Here is a 10,727-nt window from a genome sequence, read left to right on the forward strand (position 1 = left end):
TGTCTTCTTTGCTAATAAAATGCTAATCAAATAGGTCATTATCAGGTTAGTCTTTGAAAAACTACGCTCGAAATCGCGACTCTCTGCGTGGTCGCGAGAACTCCAAACCTACACGAAGACCTTAAACGGCTATGATGATGACGATCACGAGAAGATATGGGTTTGTACTTATATTAGCTGAAATATTGATGGTGATCATTGTAATTGACGAAAAGGTGAACAGAAAGTATTGTAACGCGTTAATATGCTCATTGTAAAATTGTATGCAGTAGTTTGTCCTATCGGATTGCCATCTGGGTCATGTATCATGGCTCTAGACCAGTCCCAATTTCCAATCTAAATATCTTGCACGTTAAGAAATTCGGCTATTATGATTTAATAATAGTATGTGAACGAGTTGCATTTCAAACAGAGAAGTAACGGAGTTATTCTGAATACAATACCTATATGATTTCCGAAATGTCAGTATTCTGGACATTCCCTTGCAAACCGAATATATTGTAAAATGCACCGGAGAATGCACTTTAACAGACGGCCACATCCGTGGCATGACGGGGACGCGACGGCCTGTAATGGAATTTTTCGTCCAACCCATGGTTTAGCTGACATTATTTTCAAACTGTTACATTTATATTTACATAGCTTCAATTCGAATTGCACATTAACTGAAGTAAGCAATAACTTAGCGTATGGTTACGCTCTTCACTCTCTTTGAGATAAAGTTATATATCAGAAATCACATTATTTTGATAATAAAACAATCCAATTAGTTTAAACGCTTTTATTTCTGAATAAACACTAATAAACAGTTTTGACAAAACATAATATATTTATAAATTATTACTAACATGCCTTATCTACCAACTGTATATAAAGCTACGCTTTGATGAGACTAAATAAATAATAAAAACGCATTTAGATATTCCTTGCACCTTTAAATGACGATGCATTCATGGGGGAAGACCATACCGCGTATTGGTACAATTGGACAGGCTGAAAGAAAGAAAATACCATTAGTTCAACATACAAGCAACTTTTCCGAAACGGTCAAAACATTTTAGAACTATTTCAAATATTTTGTACGAACTTTGCAAAAAACGATATTTTGAATTGAATGACTGCGTTGTAGCTACTGTATGCAGTGCTTACCAAATAATATGATGGAATAAAACCAATAGTATTAGAGTAATATAGTAATGTTCAATACCTTTTTCACAGCGTTGCCCATAAAAGCCGGTGCCTTCACATTTGCAAGTGAAGCCGGGTTCCTGTACCGTCTGGATACAAGTGCCCCTCAGACAAGGCAGACGATTGCACACGTTTGAACTGCGGTCTACAAATTACACGATGATATTACTTTTAAAATTAAATTGTATTTATGTGCCCCTTACTAATTTTCGCCTACGGGCACAGTTTAATTAAGACCAGCCAACTATGCGAGATTCATAATAGGCAGCAGGAGAAGAGAGGTACAAGATACTATTCCATCAGGTCTTCGACTTCCTACTCTAGTATATTATTGAGGTTTTCTTCACCGGAAAAGTAGGGCATGTCATTTTTTCGACCCTAGGTATTATACTACCGAAACCTTTTTTTTTTCTTGAGGTACTAAGTACGACAACGTACAAAAGATGGCGTTACTGGATATAAGAACTAAGTTAACTTTCGTTAAGAAAACTAGATACATATTCGAATCTAAAATATACGGCATGAACGGATACCACATTGTACTATAAATAAGACCGATCTCTTCTTTACCTGTAAAAAAATACACTGAAGAGCGAAAAGTAAAGGATTCCTATAGGATTTTCTTTAAGATATTGTTGGTCACGACCTAGCCTGGCAAAGAAGTCGCTACAAAGACGTTTCATTTACCCTGATTTGTTTACTTTAGACTAGAGGTTCCCAGTGGTTTTCCGGATGATTATTACATTTTATTTTAAATATACTTATATAGTCCCTGCTAACAAGAATAATATAAAAGTGGTTCCGGTTTGTTTGTTTTTACCTCTTAGTGCATTAAGACAGGCACGTCGTGTCCGGTAAATATATTCATTTCTGCAGCCATAGCCGCAGCTGCAAGAAGCTCCGTAAATTTTGCACCCGTTGTGAGTTTGGTCCGGTTCGCAGGCCCATACTGTCACTGTAACAATAAAATATAAGATTTCAGATGATTGGTTTATGATTGTTGAAGAGTTATTCGCCAGCAAAGGGTTTTATGGTGTATTCAGATCGAAATGTATTGGATTTGCAGTAAACAATGAAAACTATTCTCACAGAAAGAGATCGGAATTAGCATTATATCTCGTTAGCTTATAAGGAAGAACGTCACATATTGCTAATTTCGATCTCTTATCAGTCAATTATAAGTCAAACTTTCAAATAAACCAAACAAGGTTTTCACTTGGAATTATGTTAAGTCTAGCTAAGTGCTAAGTTAACAAACGATATTAAAACTAATTATCTAACCAAAACAAAATGCTTAAATGTTAGCCAAATTATATGGTAGTTACGGGTCTATCCCACTAGTCCCGTTGAGTTGTCCCGTGACGGGACAACTGGCACTATTTTGTCCCAGTAGTCCCGTGGCGGGACAAGTGACACTGTTTTAGTGCCAGTTGTCCCGTTGCAGAAAAATCACGGGACTAATGGGACAGACGGAAGGGTCAAAACAACTGGTTCCATTGAGTTGCTCTGTGACAACAGGTACTTGGTACTTTGGTAAGATAGCAGACGTTATACAAACTCGTACATTTTAACAAGGGTAGATATCTCAAATGGAATATGCACTATTCTTATGTAGATAAATTGTAAAACCAAAATTATTTAAACCTATATCTTAGTAATGATACTCATAGTGTACACAGGGATAGTTACCGGATTGTGTCCCATTACATCTTTGTTACACTAAAACTGTCTAAGAGGGTCTCTGCGAGTTGGCTTCGTACGTGGGGACGCATGCCCATGTCCCGAGATGGGAAGGACAAACAAATAATATGATATTTTTTGTTTCTTAAATGTGTTGTAGTACATTTTTACTTAATTTCTAGTAGATAAGTTGAAATTACATTGTTGGGCCTGTTAACAAGACATTTTTAGGTTCCTTACATTATGTTTTTTCAAGTAGGGAATTTCGGATAAGCATTTTACATTTATGGAATGGAAGGTTATATATATAGTCACTTGTGTCAATTTAATTATTAAGTGAAAAGCCTAAATAGTAAAAAAAACCTTCTTGTGAATTTTGAGTTTACATAGAGTAGCGTACAATTCATCATCTGCTATCTTACGAAAGTACCAAGTACCTGTTGTCACAGAGCAACTCAATGGAACCAGTGGTTTTGACCCTTCCGTCTGTCCCATTAGTCCCGTGATTTTTCTGCAACGGGACAACTGGCACCCAAACAGTGTCACTTGTCCCGCCACGGGACAACTGGGACAAAATAGTGCCAGTTGTCCCGTCACGGGACAACTCAACGGGACTAGTGGGATAGACCCGTAGTTACTATTTACTTCTTAACTTGAAAAATGTTCATTATAATTTTTGGTACAAATTATTAACTTTAAATAACTTTAGGCAATCTTCGGCATAGATTAAGAATATAATTCTTAAAAAATCCTAGCCTTCGTGTAAGCTCTCGGGGTTATGTTCTAAGTACCATGTAAGTTTCTATCTTAGCCATGCCTTATTTGATCTCTGTCTATGTCCATTGGAAGGCGTGATTATAATAAATACGTACGTCTAATTAAAAGGAAGTACTAATATAATCATGAAGTCATGTTTCCTGTTTATCGTATTATCAGTATCAACACAACATAAGTACTTAATGTTAATTCATATCTAGCTTCTAACTTAGTGCCTGGTAAAGTATTACCCAACGGACTGGAAAACATGTCCAATTAATCTGAGTCTATGTGTTTGAAAATATCTAATTAGTGTCTAAAGTAAAGTATAAACTTTTTGATTACATGATAGCTTTATTTTTAATCAGCACTACCCATTACGTACTGCTAGTTAAAAAAAAAATGTAGTTACCTACATCAGAAGTTTTTCAATAGCTCTAGTTAAAACTCGAAGTTCATTACAAACGCAAAATACGACGCAATATTGAACTTGAAAACAATCATGTAACGCGAAGTCCTAAACAAATATCAATATGAAGCGTAATGAACGATATAAAGGAAAACCATCAACAAATATACAACACTGCAATTACTTGCAACAGTAACGAGGGCCCTATCAACACGTGGCCGCGATGCAATCCTCTCAAATCAGGTCATCTAAGTGGTCTATTTTCCCAGATTGTTCATCACAATTCGCACGGGATGCGATCGCGTCCTCCCTAGGTACTCATCTAATTGGCACGAGTCTAATAGCCCTGAGGCTGCGGCCTAGACCGACTTGCTTTGGACCTCACAATTGCGAGTGACAGCCCGATTGAGAGACCAGCGAATGCATCGCGACCTACTTTCATAATTATTCCTATTTGTGAACCCGTGCAGAAGCAATTGAAGATAACTGCATCTGATTCCAGTGGGGCGCGTGAGACCGCGTGTAACCTTGCGCTGGATTTCAGTCCTTTCATCGACACTCCCTAACTATTACATGCTTCAATGATCGCGTTTATTAATAGGTCCTATCTACGTGGACAAGACGGGACAGGCAGAGGGTACTAACATAAAACGCGTAATGAGCTGGCCGAGGTAAAGTTAGTTACATTTTTAGAACGAGCTTTTTTTACATTTGTCACCAGTAATGGAATTAAACTAATGATTCTTAATATGTATGTAAAATAAATTTAGAGTAGTAGAAGCGGAAACTTTAACCATTTTCCGAGAGCGTTATTAGACTTTGTATTCCAACAGAAGAAGAATAGAGAATACAATAAATCTACCCGAACTGGTAATACAACCTGGGATAGGGTTGGTTGACGTGACCAGTTTTTATTTCAGACAAACTACTTACAATCTATTAAAAGCTTTTCCATATATTTTTAAAGGAAAATTGAAATTGTAATTAAAATAGAGTCAACGTACCTAACGTTGGTTTCGTATCTATGCTATAAGGCACAATAAACATATTGGGAAGAGGTATTGCATCGCGGCGTTTAGCCGGCATCCAGGTTTCATAGACTTGTTCTAAAAACTTAAGAAGTAAGTTGAAATAGAGCCCATGTCGTGTCGAATGGTCGTGTAATAAAGATAATGCATCTTACCGTACCTTTAATATTTTCAAAGAATTTATGCTCTCTCAAGGTTCACACAAAGTCAATCAAATGAGACAAAAAAACTATGCCATTTTTTCTAATTGTTCTTCTTCGTTACGCCAGTATTTTTATGTATATACAAATATCATCCTGTATATAAAGGTGTCATGTGTCTTGTATTAGTAAGTTCCCACAGCAATATAATAATTTGCCTCCTAGTAGTTAGATACAATAATCTGTCTCTTAGTAGACGAAATGAAAATGAAACAACATACAAACGTCATAATTTTATGGAAGATTTTCTCAAGATTCCTATAGCTTAACTGTAAATCGCCAGCTTGTGAGGGAGAATTTCACAGATATTATTACACGGCATACATTATTCTATAAGATGATATTATTTTCTTTATTCAATACACGACATCATTGCACACTTAGATACTTACTTTGCTTACCCGGGAATCAAACATGTGATTTCATGACAACAGATCGTTTTTCATCGATCATTAAAATGAATCCCTATCTTGAAGATAAAAAAGATCCCTTACTTTTAAACACAAATTTATGGAATTCCTCCCAAAAGTTAAACATACAATATGCCCAACTATCTCGTTTGTTTGTAGAATCAGGTATGAAGACAATGCTTTATTCTATTAAAAGTTTTACGAACAAAGCAACAGCGGAATGATAGAGATATAAAACTAAGGAAACATAATATTATAACGCGAATAAACTATGACCCCTTGATATGTTACGCATAAATTACCAAACAAGACACTGATTATTGTAGCGATAATGCTCTATGTACATCTATGGTAGTTCAACTATTTAGAACAATTGACGATTCTACGAAGTATTATTAAAAATCGCGACTCACTGGCATATAACAAAAAAAGTTACTTAAAAAAATGTAATTCGCAAATCAAAATGAAAAATTTCGCGGGAGCGCGTTGTTTTTTTTTTCGGTTGGACGCAGGTATGTTATGTACTTACGTTGGATGGAAGCAATGACGAAAATCAGGAATACAGCGCGCATCTTGGTGGACTGAGCACTGCGAAGTTCCGAACTAAACTGATACTGTGATACTGTGAGTACACGCACTTCCTCCCGACAGTGTGAACGGCCGTGGTATCAATCCGTATCTATCATCCCACTAAACTAACACCCCTAAATTTGAATACGTACTTGATATGGCGCGATATCATTATTTATTTGAGTTTTATTCAAACGAGTATAATTATTTATTGTTTTGTCTGGTCAATTTGTTTGTTTTTGTTGACTTTACTGTCTAAAGTCGTTTTTAGAATTGTTTTGTTAATTTATAGTCGTAAGTAGGTGAGATAGGCATCCAAAGTTTAGCTTTTGGCAAATTAGTTTTCCCAGTTCATTGAAATACCTGAAATAAAATGCAATACTATAATATACTCACTTTACTCTACTGACGATATCTTTGGTTTCAGGTTGATAATGTGGAAAAAAAGGTGTCTAGGTTTTTGACCCCAACATTAAATGATTATAATAATTACAACATTTTAATGTCAATGTTAAATTGTAAAGAAGTACGAGTTATTAGTTTCGAAAACAACCGGAGGCGCTAGTGTTTACTACGTTTCATTAGACATTTTACATTATAGAGTTGCATTTTAAAGTCAAGTAAAAAGTTAAAAATATATTTTGTTATCACCAATACAGTCAACGATATGTTTATTCCTAAATTGTTAATTTTGAACTCAAATACTGATTTACTTCTTTATTGGCCCAACACAAAAGGAATGCTACCCTTATAAAACCTTAGGATCCGTCATTGCCAACTATTTAAAAACTGAATTCTAATACCATGAACCTGCTCTGCTTCTTGTATTAGTTCAACAGGTTTGATGAGTCCAAGAATCCAGATGACATCAGTGGCAATTTGGGCAGCATGGTCAACATGCTACGACATACGCATTGGGTTGGTGAGTTAACATTTTAACGGAGAAATTGTCGTGTGATTCTCAATATGTGTTTCCGTGGATTGTGTGCCTGTAAAAGTCTCTACGATACTAGATTAATAAATTCTTCATCATGATTAATAATGGCTCATGTTTTTGTCTCTTTGCTGTGTTAAAGCCTTCTTAGTCTCTTGTAGAAAGAAGCCATGCCCCGCGGCCCCGCCTGCCTCTAGTTAATTAGTAATTCTTAGTCTAAGAAAAAAATTAAGGCCCGGTTTCACCGCTTCTAAATATCTACGGAATTTATTTGGTAGATAGGTTATGTGACACTTAAATATAAATTGTGAATCTTGGTCTAACATTTTAGTAATTTGTCAAATACCAAATTGCCAATTTGATGTTACCAAATCAGTTTGCTAAACAAATTCTGCTCAAAAAATAAGTTGATAATACGATAACCATGTTACACAATCGGAGGTAAATAGTTCAAGTATAAACAACAAACTTTTCAATATGTATTGTACTATCTATTATACCTACTGAAGATAGCCGTGCCCTGCAATTTTAACATAAAATAAAAATTTAAGATCGGATTGGAGTATTAAAAAGATTCCATAAACTTTATATGTAGATCTATGCTCGTTGACCAAGCAGAAGTTTGTATGACTAAATTCTGAAACCCTTTATTTTGCATGCGCAACATTCAGCATCACATTTTACGTATAAACTCAAAGCAAAGTAGTCTAGAGTATCCATTTGAATAGCACCTAGCCTGGTCCACGAAGAAAACCTGTCAAATATAGGTGAGTAAGGCTAGGTGCTACTCGAACGGGTGCTCTAGATGGTCTACCCAATGCTCGGCGAAGGCAGATTGAGCTTTTGTTTCTATACTAATGCAAATATCTGTCCGTCCATCTGTTTGTCTGTTACGCTGTCAGGGCTGAACAGCTGAACATATATATCTTCAGAGAGAAGGAAGATTTTTTTTTAAAACCAACTTCTCCATCTCTTTCTTAAACAAATTTACGCGATGAGAGCCGCGCGGGTCAGCTAGTAGCTATACATTATGATGCTGTATACATTTTTTATCAACGCTTTTGTTATAAAGAAAATATTGTCGAAATTCTAGGTCATTGGCCTCTGCCACAGCATGCAGGGATAATGCATTGATATCGTTTTCAACGAAATTACTTACTGTATACATTTGTTCGCTTATCTTTTGGGGTTCACTGGTCAATTGTAAAAGAATGAGCTCTTCATAAAAACATGATTTTATCGCTACATGTTTTGTGACTGAGCATGTGTTATTTGAATTTAGATGTCGAGTTAAGATCACTCGATGCTGGGACCTTTAAGTCTTATTTTTTTGTGATACAATTGATGCAAAATGCTTTTAAGACCATTTGCATCTATGTATTTAGAATAAAATGAGCAGGCACGCTGCGAAATGCAGCATCGATGTAATCCTTTTGAATCCAAGGTATGCTTCGAAATTTAGCATTGATATTATTCTTTTAAATCTACAAACATTTAAATTTTTTCATCGATTTTACTAGAGACTATAGATGCGAGGCGCAAATAATTATATTTTTTGAAATAAGACGTAGAAACAGCTTCATGTCAATTGCGAATAATACCTGAAAGAGTCTAACTGTATGTAATTAATTATCCTTATTATATTACGCATACGAAGGTTTGTGAAGATGTATGTGTGTATGTTCGTGTATTCTTATTAAAGTCTGATCGAATGGAATCTCCTATTGGACAAAGATAGTTTGCAGCCTGGATAAAAAAAATAACAGTTTTTACTCCGGGAAAACATTTCACGCGTACGAAGTCGCAAGCCGGGTCTTGTAGTACTTAAGTCCCCGAACTGTATTTGGCTAGCGTGGTAGACTCAGGTCCTAACCTCTCATCAGATCAGGGCATCAAATCTTTCTTTTCTAGAGAAGATCTTTACCCACTAGTCTAACATCAGCGAGTTACTTAACAAAATTACACTAGAAACGGTTTTAATGTAACGTCCGTATAGGAATGTTCCATTGCACACAGAACGCATTGTCCGACGTTGTTATCTGACATCTACGTCCAGGAACTGATACCAGTTAGGGTTCAAGTTGAATAACGAACATAATATGACAAAAAACGTGTAATTTTAATACTGGAAATTGGAAAAAAAAATCTCATTGCTCCATTTTTTTGCAGCTTCATAAGCTGCTAGGTGTGATGCAAATTTGACCTGAAATCAAGTTAAAAAATGCTTGTCTTAAAGGAATACATCTAGAATTGTGCCTAATCAAAACCTTTTCTGCCGTGTTTTTTTACCTGGGTAAGGTCGTATTATGGTTTCGTCATTGATGCATAAAATCAATAAACAAAATATAGTGTCTAATCATAAGTACACCCATTGTACTATGTTCATAATGTATAGTAACAAAAAGACATCTTCGCAATTCATCTTCGTCTTCGTCACTATCGGATCCAGAAGGAAGGAGGTCGTGAGTGCACAAATCAAATATCACTAAGATCGTATCAAAAAAATGTATGCAAATAATACAATTATAGCCAGTTTTATTATTTTTATGAATGAATTTCTAGTATTCTATTCGATATAATATAAAGTGACGGCAAGTACATGAAAACAACTGTTTTCTTGTTAAGCCAAACCGGGGCTTGACGCATATAAATACGTATTAGTTGTCGTTTTTCTATTATTATCATAAATTAATTGATATCATAGTCACCCATTTTGGCGAAAACTACAGGAGGTGCGCAGTTAAATTAATCTCCGACGACTTTAACAGTACTGGGTTTTAGCAAATTTTATTAAATACACATTTAAATCTCTTTTTTCAGTAAACAAGAGCCAACAATACTAATTCACTTGCACACCCGTTGTGTTCAGAGTGTTTGGAAATCAATTAGTTTACTAAACATACGGAATTTAAGCAAACATTGTTTCGATTTGTTTTACAGTGGACTTAAATGGATTAACGTTACAGACGTGGTACAATGTATGTTGGTACACATAAAAAGTAGGAGGCTAGGGGCTACATAGGAAATTGATTTCGAGATTCCATATTTTTAACTACTACGCTTAGATATATGTCATCATTAAAGAGTTAATTTTTTTCAAAATAATTATGTTTAAGAATGTCAAGGCTCCCAACCCGCACTTCGCCAGCGTGGTGGAGTCAAGGCCTAACCTACCATCGTTCGAGGGGAGACCCTTGCTCAGCAGTAGGACAGTAATGTTATAAAAAGAATTGTAGTTAGGTGGCTGTTTTGATTGTTAAATTTGTTGTTTGTCATATAGTAGGTAGGAGCTTATCATATTTTTATTATACATCTGCAAGTTCCTTTAACCACTTTCATGCTTGCAGCTATGTTGAGAATAGCAACGTGTCACCTTAAAACCGGGAACCGGTTTCAGCAGCAAAAACATATTTAAATATTATTTTCAGCTAGATTTAGCAGGTTTCATTTCATTGTTATTCGATGTTATAAATTATTACTTTTTACGGTTCCAAGTATGTTCCGGGCCTGTTTAAAAAAAAATATGCTAGGTTTCTGGTTCGTCTGGACTGG

The 10,727-nt window shown here is 35.5% G+C and overlaps 1 protein-coding gene across 1 annotated transcript; it reads right to left on the bottom strand.

Annotated features, from left to right (window-relative positions):
- Nucleotides 1–766: 766 nt before the first annotated feature.
- Nucleotides 767–6,341, bottom strand: LOC142986387 (uncharacterized). The gene is made up of 4 exons (XM_076134869.1): nt 6,201–6,341; nt 2,009–2,143; nt 1,208–1,333; nt 767–993 (listed from the first exon to the last, which is right to left on the bottom strand). Exons 1-4 carry the CDS (start codon nt 6,241–6,243, stop codon nt 935–937), a joined length of 363 nt encoding a protein of 120 aa, XP_075990984.1. The 5' UTR covers nt 6,244–6,341; the 3' UTR covers nt 767–934.
- Between the last annotated feature and the right edge of the window lie 4,386 nt (nt 6,342–10,727).

Source organism: Anticarsia gemmatalis, chromosome Z, assembly GCF_050436995.1.
Source record: "Anticarsia gemmatalis isolate Benzon Research Colony breed Stoneville strain chromosome Z, ilAntGemm2 primary, whole genome shotgun sequence".
Taxonomy (NCBI): Eukaryota; Metazoa; Arthropoda; class Insecta; order Lepidoptera; family Erebidae; genus Anticarsia; species Anticarsia gemmatalis.

Excerpts from the sequence above, each read along its gene's own strand:
- LOC142986387 (XM_076134869.1), bottom strand. The coding sequence starts at position 6,243 with ATGCGCGCTGTATTCCTGATTTTCGTCATTGCTTCCATCCAAC. Across the intron at positions 2,144-6,200 it reads CGTCATTGCTTCCATCCAAC|TGACAGTATGGGCCTGCGAA; the intron begins GTAAGTACATAA and ends TTATTGTTACAG. Across the intron at positions 1,334-2,008 it reads CTGTCTTAATGCACTAAGAG|ACCGCAGTTCAAACGTGTGC; the intron begins GTAAAAACAAAC and ends TGTAATTTGTAG.